Raw genomic sequence first — 27,920 nt, 5'->3', positions numbered from 1 at the left:
GCCTACAATCTTTAAGGAAAACACCAAGAAAACCGCTCTCTAAAGTTTTTAAAACAGTGGAAGAGGGGGGACGGACCCCAAAAGGAGCGGTTGACTTTTTGGCCCTTGGCCACCTTGCTCACCGGACCTCTCCCCCCCATACACTACATTGATAGACCTTCAAACTTCCCAGTTTGCAAAATTCATGACCTTGAATAGTACAACGCTTTACAAGTGCTCAACACTATATGCACGGGAGCGTTCAAATGGGATCAAGGGTGGAGGTGAAAATGGTGAGGCACGTGCATTGTAGGTCATGATCGGGCGGCCCGAATTTTCAAATCAGCCCGCATATACATATGTGGCATTGACACATACTTCAGTGAACGCGTACGGGCATGGTGGTTAGAGCAAATGCACTGCACAAGGAGGTCATGGGTTCGAAGCTCAAGGTGCAAACCCAAATTTACGTGTTCGCCCCAATTTACTTTTCGCCCCGAATTTACACGGCAGCCCAAATTTACAAAAAACGTATCCGATGACCCGAATGACACCCACTGTCAATCCCATTTGGAACCACCCGTGCCAAATAGTGCGGCGGTTGACTAGTCTCAAGCGGTTTTTCATCTCTCTCTCTCTCTCTCTCTCATGATGGAACTTTGACAACAGATTGCAGCCAAGTACAGAAGGGAAAAACACCACTCACATTGTTGAATGTGTGTGCACTACCTAGGCATTCTACTCTCAGCAAGACTCCGACAACGAATAGCGATCTCCTCAAATGGAAATGCTATTGGGGACTCCGCGGAAGGTGAGGCCGACACCACCAGGAAGGGGAGAGAGCAGGGTGTAGGGAAGAAGGGCGGGGCCGGCACGATGGAAGAGCGGACCAGTGGCCTGCATATTCCGCTTTTGCACTTCATTTTCAACTTGAGAAAGAGTGGCCGAAAATTTCTCAAATGCCTCAAGAGCACGAGGGTCGGAGGTCCATTGAGGGTCACTCCTTTGCCCCAAATATTGCTCATCTTCCAAATGTTGAGCTAAAATCTCTACTGTTGCCATTATGAGTGTGGCTTGCCCTTGTGATGGCACCATCGATAGATAATACTTCTCGGGGTCGGACAAAAACGTCTCAAACTTGGCGGTGTCCTGCTCTGGGATCAACTTCTGGCATATTGTTGGAGAATTGGGCATGAACCCTGAATAGGCATATTGCCCGAAATTGACCGCCGAATGGTGTCCGGATGTTACCCACATAATTGTGGTCAAAGCCTGTACTAGCTCCTCAACCTTCTTCATTTCCCCCCACCATTTTGCTCCCTTATGATCCCCATGCCCCAATTCTGTTATCTCCTTCCACCATCCTTGTAGCTCCGCATCTCCCTCCACGTCCGCATCGCTCTTGTAGTAGATCCCAACATAATCGCTCACCCAATCTTTGATTGCTCCCCATAGATCTAGGCCATCTTTTGCAAAGGGGTAATCCTCCAACACAAGCTTTACTCCATGCTTTGATGTGGGGTCAGGCACTGCCATTCCCCTGGAACAAGTTACAAAAATGGGCGTCATTTCATTAATAATATTTGTCCTTAAACAACTGTTTACCTAATGGATGTACACATACAATGTTGAACTCATGCATCACTTATTAAGCATTACGTGCAAACACCAAAGAAATTGAAACTGATGTACATTATCATACAAGCACATCATAAAAAATTACCTCTTTAACAGGTCATTAGGTAGAGCTTGCTCATCAAAGCGCCAACTTTTGTAGAAGACAGATGAAATCTCCAAGCAATATTTCCCCGGGGTGAAACCATTCTCTATTATGCCGAGTGAGTCGATAAGGGATGTACGAGCCATTGAATTGATGTTCATAGTGTCCTTGAAGTGTGGATGGAGCAACACATGCAGAGGATGCATCATGCTCAATTGGCGATGGGTGGCAATGATAAATGGCTCAACACAGGCATGTGTCCTCAACCTGCATCAAGAATAAGTCCATAAGTAATTTAAGTAGCCTAAGCAATCCCCCTCTCTCTCTCTCTCTCTCTCTCACACACACACACACACACACACACACAAAATTGCAACAACCATTTTATCACCCAAGTCTGATCGATTGGTTATCCCAGTTCCCTCTTGATCAAATAAGAGAGGTCTTGAGTTCAAGACTCATTGAATAGATCTTTGAGGTCTCTCTCTCTCTCTCTCTCTCTCGCATGGGAGAGACTTACCAATGGCTGACGAGTTGATGGACGCCACTGTCGACGGTAGCAACATGAGCTTTGGCAAGACGCCACGTCCACATGGTGATGCCGGGTGGCGGAGCTCTGAAGACTCTGCTCGACCCCCGCTGGCCCCGCTGGGTCGGAGGCAGACTCAGCTCGATAACTATCGGCACTAGCACATTTCTACGCGTCAAAAAGAAAAGGGTCCTTGAGGCATAGATTTTTCCCTTTGTATCCTCATTTATCCTCTTCACGTAAGGCATTATGCAATCATGATAGTCCAAAATGTACATCCTCTTGCTCTTGATGGCCTGCATGCATCTCATGTTAGCCAAAGTTAGTGGTGACAACTCAACTACAATTGAAGCTTCTTGTGGAGGAACTCCTCTTAGAGATAAATTGCTACTATTTAAATATGGACAAACTTTTAAACATTTCGAATTCTCACCTATTGCCTAGATTATACAGGTGTGTTCCTTGAATCTAACCTATGTTGTCTTGGGACTCCACTATGTTTAATACCTCGGAAAGTCATTCAACAAAAGCTCCCTATATCAAGTGTGTTCAAGAGATTATTTAATAATACCCAAGTATACATGTTATACTTAACACTCCGAGTCTATTTAGAAAACCCCCAACCCTCTCTAATATATACGTTTGTGACTATTAATGATCCTCTTCGATATAACTCAAGTGATATGATACATGTTTTGAAAAGTGATCACCTCGGCATTAAATACCACGGTCCTGGCATTGTTGAGCATATACATGCATATATTGCTAACTTCATACATGCCATTCAAGCTTTGTACACATGAAGCATGTAGGGACCACAAATTCACATGGAAAGATATTAGCTTTGAACACCTTGGTATTACACTTTTGTTGAATCAATTCTTAAGTCTCCCTTCCCCTCATATCATTAGAGAGTACATTGGCAAAGGTACTACGAATTAAGAAGCAGATAACAGTTGTTTGAAATACTTTTAGGTGATTCAACTTCATGAATGTGGGAGTGCTTTCACCAATATACTATTTGAGCCGGTAAAAAAGAAGAAAGAAAATAGTGCACCTTGGCATGCAATCCTTTGACACAATGCTCGTTTTCTTTTCGAGCAAGTGTTTCTATCAAAGTGTTAAATTTGTGATAATATTAGGGTGTGGGGATGTGGGCACAATGTGATAAAATGAGCGTAAAACTAGTTGATGTGAAGCATCAGCTTGCCAAAAAAGACCAAAATGCTAAGATTTGGACTCATGCATCTTACAATTTTGCAACAAGGGTTGAACCACACAAGATTCAAAATTCATGCATCCTATAGTTTTGCAACTAGACTCAAAATTCATGCATCTTATAGTTTTGCAACCAAGGTTAAATCCACACACCCATCGAAAGAACACTACCTATATATAGTTGAAAATGATTACCTCTTCCACAGTTAGACCTTCCATGTAGACCTCAAGGTCTTTATGAGTGATGGTCGATTTTTGTGAGCCATACTCTTTAGGATCAAGTTTACTAGTGGGTGGAAACTCCTAAAACAGAATTAGACACACCAAATGAGAGATTCTCATCACAAACAATGAAAGTAAGTAGAGAGTATCCAGTGATGGTTTTCAAAACTCACTTTCAAAAGCTCTATAACAAGTGGGTTTGAGCCAGCGAGCCTTTGCCTCCCAAACTCTACATCATGTAACCATGCATCCTTGCTTGCTAGAACAAACAAAAAGATGCTCATAATTAGAGAAGCCCACCTTTTGAATAAATGAAGACTTCTTTCGGCACAAAGTGGATAGCCTAGCTAGACATCCAAGCTATCTTTTTCCGCTCTTAGGCTACCCACACAAACAAGACCCAGTGCAATGACTTACAAGTCACAACACACTCTCTATGTGTCATTGCCCAATCAATAAAACAAAAACAATGAGTGAAAATAATAGAAGGGCGCCACACCCCACAACATCTACAATAAATAAAGTTCTCTCAAATTAGCAAAATAGTTTAAAATGTTGCTTTGTGTCGGTGAATCTAGAACTAGAAATATAGTTCAAAATATTGCTCAATGTGTACATGAATTGGAGACTATGTTTAACATGGGGTGTAGATTGTGATCTATAATACTAGATTGACAACGTAATCTTGCTACTAGCAAAATATTTTACTTTTCTAGGGGCAACTCTTGCTCAATAAGTGACCACATCAGTCACTCTTTGATCCCAGAGGTGGTATGCCTTACTATTTGTGTGTGTGTGTGTGTGTGTGTGTGAGAGAGAGAGAGAGAGAGAGAGAGAGAGAGAGAGAGAGAGTACAATGGAATTTGCTCGTACTCACAAAGCTAATTGTAAGACCAAAAGGAGTATGAGTTTGAGAGTTCATATGTAGGCACAAACATTGCAACCCTTCCCACCCACCCTTTGAAATTCACCATGACATGTGAACCATTCCAAAGCACCGGTTTGCCAAGTAGCAAGCCATTCCTTGCAAAAGTGTGCTTAAGAGCCATGGATACGAAAGGGCATGTTTATTTACAGTGGATGTAATCAGTTCATAGAAGTATGTTTCATGCACATGGTTGACATAGCTTGACGTGTTGAGAATGACCACCATGGGTATAGAGCTTTCAATTTCATCATAGGAGTTTTTGGTATTTTCTTGGATTCATATGAAGTGTGTGTATTGGAAGGGGTCTCTTGTTTAATGTCAAATTAGGCTTTTTATACCATTTGAATTTACATTACTATATATCATATTCCTTTTTATTTTCAGAGAATAAAGTGTTGTAGTTGCAAACCCGAAGGATTCACTAGTAGTAGGGAGGCATCACCTACGTACACCAAAATTGTGTTTTTCACCCCTTTATGTGGGACCCTCTTTTGCAATTTGCCTTTTAGAACCCCTATTGTACACACACGTGTTAGTACCGAGGGGTCGTAGAAAATTAACAGTTTAGCTTGGACTTGCTCACCCATTGCTATGCATGTTGCTAAGTAGATCTTGTTCATCAAGTCTAGCCCAAAACGAGTAATTTGATTCTTTTTAGGCAAAGTTTGATAGAATTGATTTGTTACAATCTTTTAGTGACTATTGCAAGGATTTTTTGTGCTGTACTAAATTGGTAAATTTCAGACAACTAAAATTTGACTTTTCTCCATAGCCATGGATTGATTAGATAAGAGCCTTAAATCCTTAAGGATGTGGACTACTAAAGAGTTCCGCTTCTTGGGGAGCAAGGGTGACTTGCAATTCAAGTATTGAGTAATATGCTTAGTATGTCTAGCATGTTTAATCCCTTACACCTGAGTCAATGTCGGTGCATCGATGAGGGAGTGTGGGAAGATGTTTATGTGCATGCATATTCAAACATGAGTGAGAGAGAGAGAGAGAGAGAGAGAGAGAGAGAGAGAGACCTTGCACAACCCCAGGAGGTGGGAATTGAACAGCGGATCCACTTATAGGGTTCTTGAACATTTGCTTGATGGTTTTCACCGAACGAAGCGATCCCTCATAGAGCTCATGGATCTCGTTGAAGGCTTCATAATGGTCACCATAATCCACAAGATCTCGCAAAGTAGGCAAAATCTCTTGCCCAAAGGATTTGATTGCAGCTTGTATGAACAAGGCCATCTTCCAAGGACTGAATCTTTCATCTCTTGGAACATATCCATCATTAAAAAACACGGGCTCCTCAGCATCTGGAACTGTAGGCATTAAACTTCTTGATGAGCAGTCTACAACAACTTCCTTTTGATTAGCCATCATCCTACAACATAGTTCTCTCTAAAATCTTACATGTGTGTGTGTGTGTGTGTGTGTGTGTGCATGCGTGCATGCCACACACATGCACATTTAAGCGTGTGAGTGTGTGCACATGTGCACACATAAACACAGGTTTACATGGTGATGTATATATGTGAATGCATAGACATGTTGCCAACATATAAGCACATTCTTACATATTCGTACAATATACATTAAGGACACGTCTGTTCAAAATAGCACTTCACATTTATTCACATAAGCTGTCAACAAATTTCAAAGTAAACATGCATGCATACATACATGTCAAGGCACATGTCTTGGGGTGTGGCATGTGGTTTCTAAGCATGGGCTAGGGCCTATCCTAGGAGAATAAAGAGTAGATATCCCAAGGGATGCATGCACACATGGCAAGGGATCCTATAATCATCCTATATTATTTAACGGGTAGGGCTCGGCAATATAAGAAGCTAGATGGTGAAGATTCAGTATGTAGGTACCACCTTGTGTACAGGCTTGAGGGTTGAGGTATAAAGGCATGGATATCATGCCCTCTCTCTCTGCTCTCATAACATCTGTGAATACATACATAGGCACAACACACATGCACACACAAACATCATTCCAATGCATATATTTGTACATTTTAAAATGCATAACGAGTACAAGAAAAAATATCCATGTATGCGAGAAAAGAAACAAAATGAAAGAAGAGAGCGTATATTGTGTGTCTCATGTGTCTGGGATTGGGTGGGTGTGTCCCCACCTTTGAGGGCAGGGTTGGGGGAGAGCCTATGCGCATGCAATCACATCTAAACCTGTCATGCATCCACTTTACATATGTACATACATTTACGTACAAATAAATATGCATTTATCTTTATGGATACATGCATTGCAATAGAGTCAAATTAGCTTTTAAACATGTATACCAACAATATGATTGAACAATGGCATGTAATCATGCACACTAACCTACAAAAGAAGAGACAAAAGAATAGTGAGAGTATCAAATTGAAAGATTTGGCAGAATTCATTTAATTTCTCTTGCCTTGTTTGAAGAAGCATATGTGAAGACTTTTGGGTTGAAAAGGCTAGCTTACCAGAGACGCATCGCTTTCGCCCTGTCCTACACCTCCGTGGATAAGGAAGCTCGGAAGAACCACCGAGGGTAGGCCTTGCATGCGTAATGTCTTTGTCTGGGCTACCCAAGTCATTGTAGACATCATAATCATATATTCTTTCAGGATTCGTCCTTTGTCCAGTTCCATTACCTCGCAATAATGAAAGGTCTTCCCCTCTGAGTTTCTTTAATGCCTCTGGCGTGTCCTTTGGTAGAAGAGCCTACTCAATTGAAGGAAAATACATTATGTGTTCAATGAGTATGGACCTCAATTTTTTATCACATGTAGACGCTAACACTATTAAACCCACATGAATTACACCCAAGAATAGACATGTTTGCTCATCTTGTTATTGGGTTCGAACCGGCAACAAGCAAAGCACACGAACTCAAATCTTCAATTTTAAACAAAAATCAAAAGGAGAGTGTGTTGAATTGCATATAACACGCGAACAAGAGGTATTTAAACAATCCCTTACCTGTATATTTTTAGGTATTATATGTACCCCTTATGTATGAAAATTTTCACATTCTCAATTAAAAAACCCTTTATCTAAATACATTTTTTTAAAAAATGTACCTAATTATAAATCTCTTATTTTGTTCGCACGTGCTATCTTACATATTTCGTAGTTGGCACCCCGGGCACTTAATAGCCTAATTCAACATTGCTCACTTTTAGTAATGTGACACAAAGAAGGGCATGTACCTTGTGATTTAATTTGATTTAGTTCAATGTTTTGTGGCATTAAGCATAGTTTTTGTCAGCAAAGTCTTACTCCCCATGCAGTTGATGTCTTAGTCTTTGAGTTTTAGATGAGCTTGTTTTTACCACTCGAGCTTATTTCCTAATGAACAAGCTCTTGAAAATCCAAATTAAAACAACCTCTTTCTTGCCAATTGAGCTAGTATATTTGCTACCAATTATATGACCTCTTCCATGATCTAGAATGCTTCATCAATTCTTAAAAAAGACACACACACACACACACACACACACACACACACGCGCACGCACACACACAAAATAAATAAATGCATCTGGAGATCCCCCACCTAGATCAAAATGTGCGAGTGTAGCACAAGATTGCACTTCGAGGTTTTTTGCTACTATCAAGGAGTTATTAAACTACACTTACAGGCGGATTAGAAAATGAAACTATGGAAATTGTTACACCTTCAAGAAGAATGCAAAAACCCTCAGTAACAGTCAACTATCTTGGAAAAGAATTCTTGGAGTGCACTTTTTGAGTCGAATGGATTCATGTTAACACAAACCCTTGAGCAAATGCATTGAGCGTTTGCTATGTTTACATCCTTCACCATCAAATTAGCTCATTGAGACATTCAAAACAATTTAGAGAAAAATGGTGCGATAGTAATTGATTGACGATCTTGATAACTTACTTGATTGGCAAAGAAGACACGTGGACGATTTGAATTGTGACTACAATGTGTAATCCATGAGTGGCAAGGAAATTGTACAGGACTACCGGTCTCTATGGTGAGGGACTTCAAAAAGAACTCATTATCATGATAGCTTTCCACCAATAATGCTCCAGGCTTGCCGAAGTCCTTGGGTACCTTCGGGAATAGAACCTTAATCCATGAGTCCTTCCCCACATCCTTGGAGTATTTTTTGTTGAAATCCACATCTGCTTCTGGACTCATCTTTGGCTTCTTTGTCTCTGCGATATGAACAATCCATTGAATTGATCAAAAAACGCAATTTCCTACTCATGACATAATATAAAAGATCTTTCACCATGTCATCATATATAATGATTAAGACATCAAAGATTGGGATACATGTTAAGAGCAAAAGCAAGGAGAGAGAGAGAGAGAGAGAGAGAGAGAGAGAGAGAGAGATATGAATTAGAACAAGAAAAGAGATTATAATGTTAAGGGAACAATCCCAAGAGACCTCAAAGATCTATCCGATGAGTCTTGTTGAGCACAAGACCTATTACTCTAGAGGAAACTCTTGGGTGGCACTTGAGAGAGAGAGAGAGAGAGAGAGAGAGAGAGAGAGATGTATTTATATTAGTGGCTACATCATTTCTATTGAATTAAGCATAGATGATAGGGTCTTAAGTTCAAAACTTGCTAGTTCAATTGACTATCAAATATTATGGCATCAAAATTTTGGGATACAAAACATAAAAATGTAAGCAAGAATTGTGTTTTTTTTGGGGGTGGGGGGGCACGTATGGAGTCATTAGATTATTTCATTTCAATCAGAGAGTCTCGTGTTAGCATTCAAGACCTGCTAGTCCGATCGATGGGATCTCATGTCAAGAGTCATTTTTGTGGTTACCTGTAACAGACCTGGTCTTCTCGAGGAGCTATTCTCATCGCTCCTCCCAAGCTAGGGAAATGAGGAGTCACTCTTAAACTCTTAAATGGTGGAGTCACTCTTAAACTCTCAAATTAAAATCCAACTCAACCCTCCGTCACAATCTTTTGTGTATTTGATTTCAAGCCTAAGTGGGAAATCTTAAAAACTTGCAGGGTCTTTATGAGAAAAAATTGTTGTGTAGGTTCTATGGTCCACATTCGTCAAAGTAGACTCTACCATAGTTCTCATAAGGCACATAGATCCTCTTAAGACTTCAATTACCATACCACATCCACCTTGCAAGAAGTAAGGTTAGGAAGAGGTAGACCCCTATTGAAACTTCACGAGGCCCTCCCTGAAGGTCACCTCTGGGCCATAGCCATCAAGGAGCCCAAACAAACCAAAAAACGCATAGGGAAATAACCCCCTTTCTTCCTTGTCCCTTTATAGGCCTTTCTACATGGAATTGAAACCCTTCAATTCCACCGAATCAATTGGGGTTTCCAGGAGGAGGTGACAAAACCTACCAAATTGGAGGAGACAATTTAGACAAATATCCTCAATTTGACCTTACAACTTGCAACAGAGCAACATAGCCAGCACGGACCTGGGTCAATTTCGGAGCTGACCAAAAACATCTTCAGCTTCTGACCAAGCAGATCGCTCAGCGCGTGAGAGGCCACATCGAACGCCCCCTCCTTCAGAACCTGCACAGTTGCCACCCAGTCCTCCACGTCAGCCTTCGCCGCCGCTTGCTTAGTCAAGGAAGGGAACGCCTGGCAGCGCACCGCCAGCAGCTGGCGCGGCACCCCGCTTACAGACATGCCATGCTGGCCGCCTACTGGCTGGCGCTTGCCCACGCGAGCTGGGAGAGGGCATGTCGTAAGCTGTCGGGTCGGCCCACGGGCGGATGATGTGGCAGATGGCGCCGCAAAGACGGCCGATCTGGTGGATGTGGCTGCCATAGTGACTTCGAATGGTAAGAAATGCGCCTAGGTCAGGCTATGCTGATGCGGGCGCGCCGTCGCCCGAGCAGTGTAAATACAGCAGAATTGCAGCAAGGGCAATGAGAACTGAGCACTGCTGCTAGCTGGCAACTAGTGGAAGCTAGTTCAGAATCAGTGAGCAGCTGAGAGCTGGCTAGAGTAGATCCCCTGTTTCACACATAAAAACCTCCTAGGGCTTGAATACACACTGTACACAGGTGCACCGTGCCCAGCCCACGTTGCTTCTGCACGCAGCAGACACGAGCTATTTATGCACCAATATGGCTGTGGATTTTTTTGCTTAGCCGGCCTTTCCTGTCCCTTTCAAAGTCTGCTCAATAAAGGAAGGACCTCCTAATTTATTGAAGGTGTTTAGACTACTCTGTCCGAGACCGCCGAGGGTGGATTAGAGGAGTCTGCATGGGTAAAACTGCATATGGCGGTAATACCGCGGTATGGCCCCTCGCAGTAACTTACACTACACCAATGTTTGCGTCCGTCCGATGTGGCTCACTACCTCTTTGGCTATTCGCGATTCGCGACTCTCTCTCTCTCTCTCTCTCTCTCTCACACACACACACACACACACACACACACACACACACAAAAGCAGCTGGATCTGGAGTCACTGCCGAGGAAAATGTGCAGCTGCTGTCGTGTCTGAAGTGGACAGTGGAGGGCCTCAGGGCCCCTCCAAGACTAAAATATAATGCCTACGAAACTAGACAGTAGGAACAGTCAGTGAAGGTTACGACTACATAGGGGCATTAGGGGCACTGGACAGGCGCTCGTACGCTTAAGCCAGGACATGAGAGTAAAGTCAATCATGTGGAATAAAATTGCAATACAAATCATCATTGTTAGGTTGGAGATACTATAAGAGAATAATAATAATAGATAAGATAAATGGAATTTTGTCCTCTTTCTAATATAAACTCTCTCTCGCCTTTTACGACAAAATAAAAATACAAATACAAATCATCATGGCCAAAAAGGCCACCGCGTGACCACAAGTGTTTTTTTTTTTTTTTTTTTTTTTTTTTGGGGGGAAATGACTCGCGACTCGCGAGCCCCGCTGCACCAGCTATCACAGGTCACAGTGTCTGTACTGAGAGACGCACAGTGTGGTACCATGCTCCAGCTAGCTGATCGAGGTGGCGTCCTGGGAGGCTGGGTCCAAAAAGGAGTGTGACACTGTGACGCCACTGTGGCCTTACCTCGTCTACGTCCGATTTTATTATCACGCTACGCTTGGCCGGACGTGTGGTTTTATACTACAATTTTCCAAATCTCAACGTCTCCCGTACAGAATGAGAAATTATTTGACACCATCGTTATCTCCTTATCTCGATTCTCCTCCCTTTGCTAAGGCATTCAAATTTCAGAGCAGTTCACAAACCCCGTCTTCAACCCCCGGGCCCAAGGCTAGAAAAATACATTTTTCCTAACGGAAGGAAATAAGGGCACACTTGAAATTCTACCGATTTTTTGGTCAAAATTTGAAGCTTTCGTCAGAATTTACACTAAAACTTGTGTAAATTTGCTGATTTTCTTCAAGGCAAGCTCAAAATCTAATGAGGATTTTATGATCTTAGCCGGTTAAACTACACTGCACCGCGGTTTTTTTCTAACACTGCCTGGGCCCCACCTTTTGGAATGCTTCGCAATTCATGTGCGTAGAGTGAATGTTGGTTGTAAATAAGAAAATTCCAAATTTGATGACGACCAAGGGTTCTATCCCACAATTGCAAATGCGTCCTTAGACAACATAATTAGACGCGATTGTCATAGCCTACTGAAGAAAGGTCGACATTGACCATACCATTTCTCACCTCCAAAGTAGTGATCGAGTGGTCATGTGAAATAGTGGAATCAATAGGTGAACACTCACGTTGGCATTCTACAACACTAAAATGAAAAGGAAGTTACCTGATCTTGGTTGGGACTACATAAGGAGTCTTTAGTAAAGGTTGGATTTTTGGTGCAATTGTGGACCATTGGCTAAAGCTTTCATGTTAATGTCACATGGCAAAATACTTTTAAAAAAATTAATTTTTTAAGGTCTTTGTGAGAAGTGTTTTTTTTTTTTGAGGAAAGTTGAAATGTATTAAAAAAGCAGAGAATGAAGTACTGTTCCCTCAAGGTGGGGATGAGGGATGTCCCATAGAAAGAAAAAAGTGATCATACATGGGAATAGATGGCATAAACCATGCCAAGCCTAATGCTAGAATGAGAACTTTCCATTACAGATTTCCATCTCTGCCAGGGCTAATGTTTCTGAATTTCATATTGAGAAGCCATTAAGACATCACTCATTGTTTTGATGCTGCATTTAGCCAGCCTATGGATGTCAAAACTAAAAGAGTAAGAGAGATCCTCGGGCTTCCCATGAAGAAGTGCAGTCCTGTCTAGCCAGGTATACCAGATGTATGAAGCTCTGATTTGATTCCATAAGTTGATGTCCATGTGTTTACATGTTCCCAACAGTAGCTCCTCATAAGTGAACTTCTGAGGATGGATGGCAATCAAATCTTCATGAAGGATGTGAAGAAGCTTCTGGTTCCTTGGACAAGTGATGAAGAGATGAGACAGAGTTTCTTCTTCTGTGGAGCATCTAAAGCACAAGTCCATGGTGTGCCTGATTTTATTAGCCTTGGCTCCAGACTAGATTCCATTGTGGAGAATGAGCCACAAAAGAATAGATTGTTTGATAGGAGTGGGAAAGGCCCAGAGACACCTAAATCTGTATCTCCATTGCTTGGAGCTCCACTCCACATGCCACCTCTTATTGAGCTTGATCTTGAGCTGGCTACTGACTGCTTTAACCTGCACAAAGCCAGAGTAGATAACAGAGGCAATTCCACCCAAAGTTTGAGCTTTGATACATCTAATAGGAGAACAAGAAGTGTTAGCCAGAAACTGTTTCAGAATGTTGTCAACCCAGCTGGCAGAAGGGTTGGAAAGGTTGAACTTCAGCTTGATCCCATCTCTGGAGAGCCACTTACCATGTGAGTAGAGGTCCCCCCAGGTCTTTAGTCCCTTGATAAAACAATGGTGGGATCTCGTGGACAAAGGAATCTTGAGCTTGGAGCTAATGGGGCCAAGCTAGATAGAGTCCTGAAGGATGAAATGAAAATCTTGCACAATAGGGTCAGGAAGCATGCTAGAAGATTGAAGAGTGGCCCAAGAGCTCCAAAATCTAGAACCAATGGAAGAACCTTTAAATTTTATCTTGTGCTGAGAAAGAAGTACTTCCCTCAAGGACAAGTTGTGCTAGGCTTTATACTTCTGAATGCATAACATGTCCAACTGTTTGTGAAGGAAGCAGGCCCAATAGTCAGTGATGGTTGTAGACCTCATGATCCACTTGGCAGCTAGCTTAGTAGCTAAGTGTTCAATGTTGAGAACCCCAAGACCACCTGCATCCTTAGGAAGACAGCAAGTGTTCCAGTTTACTTTAGGAACTTTAAATGTATCTTCATTTCCCCCCCACAGAAATCTTCTAGCCAGCACAAAACTTTGTTTATCTGTATTTTTGAGGGTTTCCAACATGCAAAAAAGTACACTAGTGAAGATAAAAGAAAGTGGTTCAAGAAAAAAAGTCTGGCAGGTAGGTTAGGTTGCATATTATTCCATAAAAATAGTTTGGATCTGAATTTATTTAGAACCCAATCAAACCTTTGAGTAAGGGTGACCTTGAAGCCCATAGGGATGCCTAGAAGCCTGCAGATGACTCCATCTTTTAGTTCCTGACAATCTGCAGTGGTTACTAGGACTGGTTGAGTGGAGTCCCTAGTTTTGAAACCAGTCTTTGAGTGGTTAATCTGAGACCCACTGGCCAAGAAGAACAGTTCAAGGTAGTTCCAAAAGTGTGAGATTGTAGCATCCTGATTACTGAGCAGACTATTAGTGTCATCAGCAAACTGCTGCAGGCACAACTCCTTATCGAGCCCTGGTACCTTGATCCCCTGGATTTGTTTTTTATTCATCCTGTCAAGCACTAACCAGCCCGGTGAGTTAGAAGTGATAGCAAATAGCAAAGGAGCTAAGGGACAGCCCTGCCTTATGGATCTGGTAAGAACAATTCTCTCAGTAAGCTCTCCATTGATGGAAAGTTGTGCCACTGCATTTCCAAACAGAATGTGAACAAATCTTATGAACCTTTTTCCGAATCCAATATCTTCAAGAGATTGGAGAATAAACTCCCATTCCATCATGTCATAGGCTTTGTCAAAGTCAATTTTGAAAAAGATAAAATCTTGATCTGTTTCTATGGCATGTTCTATGGATTCCCACATGGTGATGATAGCATCAAGAATGAATCTACCCCTAATAAATCCCTTTTGTTCCTGGAGAATGATCCTGTCCATAATGGGGCTGATCCTCCTGGAGAGGGAGAGAGAAAAGATCTTATAAATTGAAGTCAGACAGGAGATGGGTCTCCAGTTACCAAGATCATCTTTAGAACCTCTCTTGTGGATAAGTTTGATGACACCAGTATTAATAGAGGTGGAGAGAGCTCCTAGTCTTACAGCTTCTAGCCAGACTTTGAGGATGTAAGGAGTGAGGAAGTCCTGGTAAGCCTTAAAGAACTCATTAGGAATCCCATCAATGCCAGGGGTCTTCCCATCCTTCATAGCATTAATGGATTCTCTTATCTCCCCCTTAGTGAGATTCTGATCCAAGGTCTTAGCCAGTTCTTTGGACAAAGTAGGTTTCTTGATAAGAGCAATTTGAGCTCTGGCTTCCCTAGAGGGGGAAGATCTGGAAGGGGGAGTAGAGAAAACATTAGTGTAGAAGGAATGGTCAACCTTAAGGTTGTCCTTGTGATCAAGGGCCACAGTTCCATCAGGTTTTTTCAAAAAGGGGATAAAATCTCTAGCTTTCTTTTTCCTGAGAAGATTAAACATCTCTTTGGTGGGCTTATCAATTCTGCCAGCCTAGAATTCCCTTGTCCAAGCTAGGGCGCTGTAAGCATCTAGGAGCTCCTCCTACCTGAGAGATTCTTTAAGGTCCATTAATTCCTGAGAAGGAGGTTCTAAAGATGATGAGGAGTTCTCTAGTTTAGAGATTTGCTCCCTGATCATCACTCTTCTATGAGATCTAATCTCTCTAGCCCTTATCCTGAGGTCAGTGAAGAGTTTCTAAATTTTCTTGACAGCCATATCCCAAGCTCTGAAGGGAGAGATATTCTCTTGAAAGCAATCTTTAAAGATGGACTTCACCTTTACCCTGACAAACTTAAGGTTGAGAAGAGACTTATCCAAATGAGGCCAGCCTGACTTAAAAATACCATTTGATTGATCAAGTGTAATGACAACAGGCATGTGATAAAAAATAAGAAGTGAAGTGTCTGCCTTGCATTCAATGAACTTATGAAAATGAACAAGATCAATTGACATGTACACTCTATCTAGACAAGCTGCCCTGTAACAGCCACCTGCTTGCTTGTTGGACCAGGTAAAGCCTGTAGCATCAGATACATCAAAGAGGTTAAGCTTCTCAGACATGTCATCCCATTTAGCCTTCTCTATCCCTGCCAGTGTTTGACCCTTTCCTTTATATCTATCTTGAAGAGTTTCTACATTATTGAAGTCTCCTGCCAAAATGATGTTAGTATCAAGAGAGTTCAATTCTGCCCATGTGGAGGACATGCCTGCAATAGAATTGGATGCATAAAGACTCAAAATAGAATAATCAAAAGGATTTTCCAACTTGACTCCAGCCCAGGACCCATTTTTGGACTGAAGAATTTCTTGAACAAATCCCTGCATTTTAGCATCTATCCCAATGGCAGCTCCTCCTTTCCCTGAAGGGTGATCAGTGAAGTACCGTGTGAAATTGGAGCCTAACCGCTTTAGGTTAATCTCTAGGACAGAACCTGTGCACTTCAATTTCTGTAGACATACAATATCAGCAGACAGAGAGATGTTCAACATCCAAGTTTTTATACATGAGGTCTTGACTGGATCTGTTAGACCTCTGCAGTTGAAGCTCAAAATAGTGATTTTAGGAGCTTTCATTTTTTACTAGATTTGGCTGGTTTGGAGAGGATTATTGAAGCTCTGTTAGGGTCAATGTTCTTCTCCTTTTTCCTTTTGTATTTAGTTGTCTGGGTGGGTAGAGCTTCTTCCTCTGCTGAAAGCATTGACACATCATTAGTGACTTCAGGGGGGGTAGCAAACTTGAGCTTTGTCCTTTGATCCTCAATGGCTAACTCCTCATCAAAATAAGCTTGAGTGTCTTCTACTTGTATGATGGGAACTTGAGTGTTGGGGATAGTATTCCCTTATTCGTCACTGTCAGAACCTGAAGAGTTAGTGGAGGTACCCCTTGTAAGATCATTCGGACTAGTGGGACAGTGGAGCATGTGGTGATCAGGGGCACAATTAGTTGAAGGACTGTCTTCAGCTACCAAGGATCTCTTCTGAGGATCAAAGAAAGGTTTCTTGGGGGTTTCTTCAGTAGAGTAATGGTCAGGAGGTTGAGCTTGGCTAGGGCCAGGTTGATCTTTTGAATCATCCTCTTGATCTGAACCATCTTCAGAAACTTCACAATTAAAAGGGTCGTAGACCTTTTGCAGATATGCAAATTTGTTATGGTTTCTGGAGCCAGTTTGTTTTTTTCTTTTCCTGCCTTATTGGCATTCTTCCTCTGGACGTGCTGAAAGGGTTTTTCTTTAGTCCCAGGGGTATTCTTCTCAGGCTCTCTAGGGGATAAATCAGGACAGTCTTTTATCAAATGCCCCTGTTTCATGCAATGAAAGCATGCATTGGGAAGGTTACGATAGAGGATTTTCTAGGTATGGAGCCAATGACCAAGAGAATCTTTGATGGTGATTTCATAAGTAAGATCAGCAGAGGTGTCAAGCTCTATTAGCAATTGAGGGTCCCATTTGGGGTTTATACCCCCTCGCATTTTTTGACCCAGAACCACCCCCAGCTGAGAACCCAGTCTCTCCAACCAGGGGTAGAAATCCACTTGGAGATCAGGGAAGTCCACCCAGACAGGCACTTTGGATGGTTTGTTTCTCCTAGGGTTAAAGCCAGCATACCATTTGAAGACAGAAAGGGGAGTATTTTTTATAATCCATTGTCCCTGACTAATAACCTCTAGAGCATCATTAGGTCGGTCAAAGAAAAACAAAAAATAGTTATTGGGGAGATATTGGACAATATTTGGCCTGATGTTTCGACTCCCCCAGTGTTGATTCATCCATTGCTTGAGAATTTCGACAGGGGTCTTGCCCCATGGCATAGCCCAATAACCACTCTTTCCTGGAGTTGCCCATACCAGCTCTGAAGTTCATCCATCTCTATAACCAGAGTGTTAAGATTTTGGACATTAGGAGAGGCAGGGGACTCACCAAAGGTAGAATGAGATGGAGATTGACCTCTTGAGAAATTGAAAGCAGAAGCGACTGGCCCAGGCTTTGGGGTGGCCTGAGTAACAGTAATGGGAGATTGATTCCCAAGAGCTTTAACTGGAGAGTCTAGTTGATGGGCCAAAGGGGACTGTTCACCTTGAATCCACAAGGGGGAAACGCCTGGCGTCACTTGCGCATTGGGGAGACGGTGTATACCCACAGTAAGCGGGAAGTTGGAAAGGGGAGGCCTTGCAGAGTGTCCAGCTACAACTCCCGCATAGGATGAATGAGGTTGAGGGCCAATCTGATGAGGTGGGAGAGGTCCAGAGGTGTCAAAGGTAGGATTTACATGAGTCAAATTCCACGCCTGTTGCAACTGAACGGAGGGAGGATGACCTTTGTTGCCTGGGTGGGTGTCCAAGAACTGGACAAGAGGACCAGAAGTTGTGAAAGGCCTAAGAGCTGTTGAGTGTAGAATGACGTGGGGGGTAGGAGACCTGGTGTACTGGTGTTTCCACCAATCTGTGGTGCAGGCGGTGGGGATGACACAGGACGGACAAAGCCATCCCTGATGGCGTCGTGGAGGGCCATTCCTTTCCCCGAGGGGGAGGTGGCTAGTACAATAGCAGTGAAAGGTGGCTCGTGAATCGAGAGCGTGATAAGGAGATTGGACGCGAGTGGTACAATACATGCATTCGGGTTAGTAGCTAAGTTGCCATAGCTAAGCCTTCCATCATTATTTTTTATGCTCTTGGAATATATTGTAATCTAAATAAGTTATTGTTACACTTGTTTCCAAAAAGTGTAATACTTTATTGCGAAAACAAGTGAGTGTAAGGGTCACGAGGGCTTTTTAAAACAATAAGAAAGTGATAAAATCATTAGGTTGAGTTTAACTAGAATTATATAAGGTGAAGCACTTTTCAAAAAAATTTCTTTTATTAAGGGTTCAAAAATGTCTCTTTTATTAAGCGATCCAATGTCCTCCTCGCAAAGAAGGAAACCAAAAATAGTGGCAATTTTTTTGAAATTTGTAAGATTTTTGAACTAAGTTTTTGACATCATTTCACCAGTTTTTCTTCTCTTTACCATAGTTTGTTCAATAATATATATATATGTTTGTATGTGTGTGTGTATATAAATAGATTAAAAAATAAATAAATTTATATATATAATAAAAAGAACTCATTACATATATTATTTATTTACTTATTTATATATTGTGTGTGTGTGTGTATATATATGTGTGTGTGTGTGTGTGTGTGTGTGTGTGTGTGTGTATATATATATATATATATATATATATATATATATATATATATATATATGTATTATGTATATATGGAACTTACTAGAATTATGCAAGGTGAAGCTTCACTTTATCATTCTAAAAGAATAGAATGCATGAGAAGTAAAGCCATGTGAGGAAGTAAAATGAAAGGTAAAATGAAGATATCCATTTAATATTTTAAAACCAACATTTAAGGTAAGTCTCAATCATCACTAAAACATTGAAAGTATGGCTACCCAACTTCTCTAAGCTTCTTTAAGAAAGCCAAAAAAATTGCTAGTGTCACTTTCTCATTTTTCCTCAAACAAAGAACCCTCTTATTATTAAATTCCTCTTAACATTATATATGGGCCATAGTAAACTTTCACCTTGTTTTTTGACAAAACAATAGAATATTTTAATGCCTTCATAAAACAAGGTGAAAATTCATTCTGGCCTACATAAGGCCGATAAGAAGAGAAGAATTTCATATTAAGAGGTTTCTTTGTGAGAGGGAAGAATAGAAAGTGACACTAGTATTTTGAAACATGTAATATCACAATAAAATATTACGTTTTCTTGAAAAATTTGAAACAATGAACTATTAAGATTACAATATATTTCAAAAGTATATAAAATAATATTTGACATAATACTCAATGTCCCTCTTTAAAGAGAGAGGTATGCAAATATCAACACCCTCTCACAACAGCCTAAAAGAAATAATAAAAAACAAGTAAAAGGGTCATGGTGGCTTTCTAAAACAATAAGAAAATGATAAAATCATTAGGTTGAGTTTAACTAGAATTATATAAGGTAAAGCATTGTTCAGGAATATCTCTTTTATTAAGGGACTGAGTTTCCTCCTTGCAAAGAAGCAAACCGAAAATAATAGTCAAATTTTTGAATTTGCATTTTTGAACTAAGTTCTCACATATTTCACCAATTTTTCTTCCCTTTACCATGGTTTACTCATTTAGTGTGTGTGTGTGTGTGTGTGTGTATGTGAAAAATAAATAAATATATGTATGTATACGTATAGAATTTATTTTAATTATGCAAAGTGAAGCTTCACTTTAGCATTCTAAAAGAATAGAATGCAAGTGAAGTCAAGTCGTGTAAGGATGTGAAATAAAAGGTGAAATAGAAAGGTTGATTTAATATTTTAAAATGAAAATTACATTTAAAGTAAGTCTCCATCATGGCACTGAAAACAATGAAAGTATGCCTAACCCAACCACGGCACTAAAGGGCACGGGTAGAAAGAGATGGGATCGGCGGCTGAGGTTGAAACGGGGGATCTCGAGGAAGATTGAGGGCGGAAAAAAATGGGCGACCATTGCGGGCACGGAGACTTGAACCCTCGCCACCACCATCAGAGCCCAATGCACTAACTGCTACGCTCGCGCATGGAAGTTGACATATGGGCAAACTATATAATGATAAATAAACTTGGACATGTCCCACTGCTTGTCCAAGTTTACTTTTCCATGTCCTAGTTTACTTCGACATCCTACGGCTGCGCGCGTTTCGATCTTCGTGTCTGAACTTCGCTGCCGTGGATCCCACCGCTTGGGCTTCATTAAATGGCCCGTGTCCTTTAGTGCTGAGGCTAACCCAACTCAACATTAAGGCTTCTTTTAGACAGCCAAAAATTATTATTATTATCTTGCCATGTGGTGCTAATCCACAACTTTATCCAATGGTCTAGAGATGCACCCAAAATTCAACCCTTTACTAAGGACTACTTATGTAGTCCAAAAAGATACATTATATAAGCATGGAGAATAATAAAACAATTTGATGACATGAACCTTTGTGAAGTTTTTAAACCAAAGGACTCTTTACAAATTGGAATATCAATACTTCACACTCTGATCAAACTCCTATAAATACTCTTTAATCCTTTGTTCTTCGCTAAAGACTCTTTTTAGCATGTCAAAAAGATACAAGAAAATTTGGAAAATATATACTATATATAATTGAGCTTAAAATTTTCAAGGAAGGAGAGGGCATCCATGTGTCACTCTCTCCTTCATTTCAAGAACCTCAAGAAACATTTGGTTTGAAATGTAAAAGTGAAGGGTAAGTAGCAAGTACTATGATGGTAGAAAATGAAAAGAATTAGTTTTGACTTCTAGTCTGGTAAAAGTCACAATACTTAGTACTATATCTATATTTATATTATCTAAACTCTCTAGCAAGGTTATGGAGTTTCACTCTAGCCTTCAATTTGAAGGGTGATTACTTTTGTTTTTGTAAAGGTGGCTCTACTTCGCATTTTGAGCCGTAAAGAACACCGAGCACTATTGGAATTAGGGTTGCAGAGAAACGCACACCGCTTAGACAAGACGAAGGAAGATCAAGACATACAATAGAGAGTGTGTTACTTAGTGTGTAATGGAAAGATAGATAGCCCTAGAGTGATGGGCGTATATACAATGCACGGGGGAAAAAACCTCCTAAAGAGGGAAAAAATACCTCGGTGGTACTAGTGTGTTCACACACATCACTACCACATGTATATGGTAACAAATCCCCCCTAGAGTGATGCAGTGAACGAGAGCTGGCAAATGAGTAAAGGGAAGTGCCATGCCCTAAGAACATCATCAGTCCACAAAGAGGAGTAAGCCTAAAGCTTTGCGGAAAGCTTCGAGCTTCTCACGAGACAATGCCTTTGTGAAAAGATCTGCAAGGTTGTCCTGTGTTGGCACATAAGCCAAGGTGATCTCTCCTACTGAGAGCCTCTCCCTGACATAGTGGTAATGCACCTCAATTTTCTTTATGCGAGCATGAAAAACTGGGTTCCTCACAACTGCCAATGCGCTCTGACTGTCAGTGTAGATAGTGTTGGCAGTGTCCTGTCCAACACTCAAATTAGCCATAAGGCGGCTGAGCCATACACACTCAATCGTAGCTGCAAAGATTGCCTTGTAGTCACAACTCTAAGTGGCCACAGTAGGTTGCTTTTTGCTCAACCATGATATACATGAACTACCAAGCATGAAACAAAAACCGCTTGTGGACACTCGTCTGGTAGCAATGATCCACCCTTGGAATAAAAAAATCCAAGATGTAAAGTGCCACTAAGGTAGCGGAAAATCCTCTTGACAGCCTGCCAATGCTGAGACCCTGGGCTATGCATAATCTGCTGACCTGTGAGACTGCAAACTGAATATCCGGCCTCGTGTTGCATACATAAATGAAGCAGCCAATAGTAGTATGGTAAAGAGTGACATCAACAGGATCACCAGCATCATGTAGACTCAACTTCAAACCTGTTTTCATGGGAGTGGCAATAGGTTTGCAATCCTCAAGTCCAAACTTACATAGCAATGTCTCTATGTAACTTTTCTGAAACAAGGCAATACCACCATCACACTGCTTAAACTGTAAACCCAAGTAATGATGCAATAACCCCAAATCTTTCATCTTGAAAGTAGCATTCAAATCAGCCTTAAATTCAGCAATATGTCTCTCATTTGGTCCAGTGATTAGCAAATCATTGACATAAAGAACCACAATAAGAAGTACATCACCCTCATGCATACAATGTGCTTTCTGTTGGATTGTTACAAAAGCCTTGTTTGACCAAATAAGTGTCAGCTTTCTCATACCAAGCACGAGGAGATTGCTTCAACCCATACAAAACCTTCTTACATCTGCACACTTTGTCCTCTTGTCCTTTCTTAACAAAACCGTGAGGCTACGTTACATAAACTTCCTCAAATATGTCACCATTCAAGAAAGCAGTAACAATGTCTGATTGATATATATCCTAACCAAAATGAGCTGCCAATGCACATAGAAAACGCACAGTAGTCATACGACAAGTGGGAGAAAAATTCTCTTCATAATTTATGCCTTTTTGCTGTGCATAACCCTTTGCAACAAGTCAAGCCTTATGGCGATCGATCTCACCATCCGGATTGCGCTTCAACTTGTAAACCCACTTTGTACCAATGGCCTTTTTGCCAAGAGGCAAATCACATAAAGTCCATGTGTCATTTTCTATAAGTGCATCATATTTTGATTGCATGGCAGCCATCCAATTTTCTGAATTTTGTGCTTCATCAAAAGACAGAGGTTCCTCAACATCATGGAAGCTAGACACAACCAAAGCATAACAATTTGATGCATAAGATGCATGGCAAGAGCCTGAACGAGTACGACTAGACAAAGGTGCATCCAATTTACTGTCACGCAATGTATGCACCAGCCATTTTGGCATACCTCTAGCCTGCTCATTTTCAGCCCTTTCCTCATCAAGTACATAATGTTCATCTACATCAGTAATAAGCTCATCTATAGAATTTTATGAGACCCCATAGGCTGTACATTTGCCTTATTGGAATTTACATTCGTATGTTCACCACTGAAAAGAGGCAACAAGTATCATAAATGTCTTGTGAGCTTACATTACCGTCTCTACTACATGACATCAAGGGCTGAACAGAATCTTCCACAAACACTACATCTTGTGCAACCAAAATAGGCTTTGTTTGCGGATGATACAACCTATAACCTTTGCTTTTAGCACTATAACCAACAAAAATACATTTGATAGCCTTATCATCCAATTTTCTGCGCTATGTTTGTGGCACCAAAGCATATGCCAAACAGCCAAAAACACGCATGTGCTCAATAGCAAGCTTTCTATCATGCCATGCTTCATATGGAGTAATAGACTGCAAAGCTTTCATAGGAAACCCTGTTAAGTACATAAGTGGAACACATGATGGCCTCAAGCCAAAAAGAATGCGGCAAAGCTTGACTTTTGACCATACATCGTATCATTTCCGTAAGTGACCTGTTTTTCCTCTCAACAACACCATTCTGCTAAGGTGTATAACGCACTGTACATTGGTGTTTTATCCCATGACTAGACAGAAATGCATTAAATTCATGAGACATATACTCCCCCCCTTGATCGGAATGGGTGGGTTCCCATAGTACATTTGGATACATTTTCAGCCATAGCCAGAAACTGTTTGAAGCACATAACGACTTTGGACTTTGATTTAAGCGAAAATACCCATGCATGCCTGGAGTAATCATCAATGAAAGTCACAAAGCACAAGTAATTGCCCAAGGACGGAGTTTGCATGGGCCCACAAACATCACTATGCACAAGCTACAACTTGCATGTGGCCCTAACTGAACCATCCTTTGGAAACTTAGAATGCTGTATTTTACCCAAAATACAACCTTCACAAACATGTTTGACATGTGCTTCAAGAGGCGGCAAAGAAGCAACATATCAGATTTCTGCAAACGCAACAAACTGGCAAAATTCAGATGACCAAAACGTGCATGCCAAAGTTTTGCATCTGAAATAGCCCTTGAATCTGCAAATGCATTTGCAAAATTTTGTCCACACTTGTCATACAAAGTGAGATTATACAGCCCACTGCACGAAAGGCCAGATGCAACAATTTCATCACCAAAATTGAGATCATGAACTGTACATCTGTCATCCACAAATTTGACTACAAGTCCAAGTCTAACAAGTCACCAGATATAGACAAAAGATTCTTCTTGATCCCAGGTACATAAAGTGCATCAACAAGTGTGAAAGAACTGCCATTTGCTGCAGTAAGCACAATCTTTCCAACTCCTTGAATTGGATAAGAGGAATTGTTGGCACAAGTGACTAAATTCCCATGAGGGACAGACTCAAGAGAGGTGAACAATTTACGATGTGAGGTAATGTGCTTTGTATCACCACTGTCGAAATACCAGACATGTGAATCTGCAGCAATTGACAAGCATGCATCATGGACAACAAGATTGTAAGTGCACTCTACGTTAAAAGCCCATTCTGCATCAACATCAGCATCACAATCTCCTTTCACAGAAGACTCAACAATGGCTACATATGTAGTGGAGCCAGCATTTGTAGTGGAACCACCCTCTTTCTTCTTAGCCTCTTTGGCCTTCAGCTTAGGATACTGCTTGATCAAATGATCATTAGCTTTACAATAATGGCAACGCATCTTCTTTTTTCCCTTATCACCAGAATTTCTAGACAAATTGCTGCTAGCAGAAGCATTAGGAACATAAGTTTTGCCACTCGCAGCAGAACCATAAGAAGTGCTGCATTGCTGTTACCACCCTTTCTTTGAGAAGGAATAAAAGCTTGTTCAACTGCACGCTACCTAGTCCTGTTTTTTCTGGAAAGTGACTCTTGCAACAGCAATGTGCATAATGCATCAAACATGACAACTTTAGGATTTCCTTGGGTCATCAGTCTCCAAGTACTAGCAAAAGTCTGGTATGAATCTGGCAACTAAACTTGGGTCTAAAGGTGGAAAGTGGAGAGGGGTAGAGGTCCATGACAAACTATTAGGCCCGATGTGGTCTACCGTAAGTCTGGGGGACAGCTCAGGGAAATTGGTAAGGAAAGGCAATAGACCAGCAGGAGTCCTAAAGTGGGGGGAAGAAACCAGATACTTCAAGAACTCCATTTTGCATTGGTCCCCATGGCTTTCCAAAGTTGTAGATCCGCCACAAAGTTCCTATTGGATAGAAAAAGCCAGGAAACTGAATAATAAGGGTTTGAATCGACTTGGACTCTTTTGGGATAGTGACAGCAAGAGTTGGAAAACTATTGACCTTTTGGTAACCCAGTACCAAATTAATGGCTTGGAGGGTTTGCTCATCAACTAAGTGATGAAAGAGCTTGACAATGTAGTGATGCCAATCTGTGAATCGCAGTTTGACTAGAATGCCTGGAAATGGCCCGGAAGTAGTCTCTTATGGAAACCCCATTCTAAAGGCATATATCATACAATGGTGCACCAGAAAAATTGGTATGGCCCCCGTAACAAGATATGGAAAAAACAATGGTCGGAGCAAAGGTGGGAGAAAGTAATGGAGAACATCGGGAAACCAAAGGTTCCGCAACACATGAAGCTATTTTTGTGGAAGGTAATTTGGGGTGCTCTACTGACGGGGGTGAAGATTCGGGAGAGAGGGATTGGTACATATCGATGCTTGGGGTGCAGGTTGGCTAGCAAGATCTGGCTCCCCTATTCATGGAATGCCCAACTACTATCACAGGCCTTGCAGGGAAAATATACAAGTGGGCCCAAAGGACATGGAAAATTGGTTTTTTCATGATTAATTTATTCCTTGGAGGTAAGAATTTGGGAAGTCCTGCCCTCGTTACTAGCACTCAAATTGTCAGATACTTCTTCTTACATAATATATGGCAGACAAGGAACCGCCGTGTGTTTGAAGGAGATCCTGAGGTGGCAAGCTTAAATTCTACAAGAAAGCAAAGTGCTAATTATATGGACGCTCAGGTGCAAGCAAAACTTGGATGATTGGTCTAGGATTACCTATGCCCTGTATCAAGGATAAGGGGGCGGGCTGTTAGGGGTGGCTCCCCTGATAGAGCCGATGTAATTATGATCTCTCGATGATGTCATGGCTCGGCACGAGCATGGCAAGATCTTGTAATTTTTTGGGTTGATCAATATAATTTAGTGACAATTGTGAATTTTGAAAAAAAGAAGAAAAAAGAGAAAGACCTTAGTTTAGTTAATTGTAGAATTTAGACAAATGTGTGCTTTTCCTTTTTTAGAGAAAGACATTAACTTTTTAAATTGTAGCATTTGGACAAATATCCTCCTTTTCCATTTTTAAGAGAAAGACCTTAACTTTTCAAATTCTAGCATTTGGACAAATGTCCTCCTTTTCCATTTTTAAGAGAAAGATCTTAATTTTTTAAGTGAATCTAAATTCTCATTGGACCTTCCTATAGGTCATTCAATAGGGTTCAGGCACCTTATGAGGGCAATATTGCTAGGGGCCTGACATGTGGCCTTAATGCCTCTTGAGTCGTGGGATTGCTTTAAGTGTGTGTGTGTGTGTGTGTGTGTGTGTTTTCTCTCATGCCCCTAATTAGGGCTCATCTTTGACTTGAACACCTCAAGCACATGCCTAGCTTGCCAAACCTGAAGGTTCTAGGTCTAAGGATTTTTAACACTAACCTTTGGAGGTCTTTAATGGAGCTAACCCTAAGGTCTTTTAAGCTCCATTATTAACACATTTTTCTTCATTGGACCATCTCCTTTTGAGCACTTGCAGAGATGTAACCATCTCCCTTTGGACCCCGTGCTGAGCCTCGTCTAAAAACACATTTCTATGTTCTAGCTCTTGTTTCCCTTTTACCTTCCCATATTAAATGATCAGTTCAACATGAGAAAATCATTTGGATAAAGATAGACATTATATTTTATGACATTACCTTTCCCTTGAAACGATAGTCCTTGGTGCTTGGGAGACTTAGCTGCCGCAAGCATGTCTTCTCTTTAGTTCATATCATAGTTCCAAAGTAGAGTAACACATTCTACTTGGTGTTTGAGAGACGCCATCAACACAAACATGATTCTAAGCATCCATACTACTTAAATTTGTGCACAATAAAAATAGAGATCTAGTCTTATAAGACAAAAACAATGATCATTTAAAAGAAACATTTACATTTTCTTACTCTAATGTAGCATTGTAAGCATTGACAAGGTTCATACTATCCTTAAGATGTATTCCTTGCATACATCTAGCATCTTCAAAAGCATAATTTTTGAACTTAATAAGATATTATCGAATAATATTACCTTGGTGTAGTACCTTGTCCTCATGTTGAAGGATAGCTTTGGGTTGTAGCACCTCTTCTTGATCTTCTATCTCGGGGGGGTCTTCAATAATTGGTTCTCTTGGTGGCTCTCCTTTGTAAGGCTTGAGTAGGCTCACATGAAAAGCATTGTATGAGCCAATCATTGGGCAACATGAGTCGATAGGCCATATCTTTAATTGGTTTTAAAATTTGGAAAGGACCATAGTATCTTCTTGCTAATTTA

The 27,920-nt window shown here is 41.0% G+C and overlaps 1 protein-coding gene across 1 annotated transcript; it reads right to left on the bottom strand.

The window, feature by feature from the left end:
- Window positions 1-152: 152 nt before the first annotated feature.
- Window positions 153-10,657, bottom strand: LOC147462907 (linoleate 9S-lipoxygenase-like). The gene is made up of 9 exons (XM_086485998.1): window positions 10,039-10,657; window positions 8,501-8,781; window positions 7,074-7,314; window positions 5,622-5,912; window positions 3,842-3,927; window positions 3,642-3,749; window positions 2,220-2,524; window positions 1,703-1,966; window positions 153-1,519 (listed from the first exon to the last, which is right to left on the bottom strand). Exons 1-9 carry the CDS (start codon window positions 10,394-10,396, stop codon window positions 757-759), a joined length of 2,697 nt encoding a protein of 898 aa, XP_086342124.1. The 5' UTR covers window positions 10,397-10,657; the 3' UTR covers window positions 153-756.
- Window positions 10,658-27,920: the final 17,263 nt, after the last annotated feature.

This window comes from Adiantum capillus-veneris, chromosome 2 (genome assembly GCF_014529385.1).
Source record: "Adiantum capillus-veneris isolate H3 chromosome 2, ASM1452938v2, whole genome shotgun sequence".
NCBI lineage: Eukaryota > Viridiplantae > Streptophyta > Polypodiopsida > Polypodiales > Pteridaceae > Adiantum > Adiantum capillus-veneris.
The sequence above is the reverse complement of the archived record's forward strand: the minus strand, read 5'-3'. Positions and strand labels throughout refer to the sequence as shown.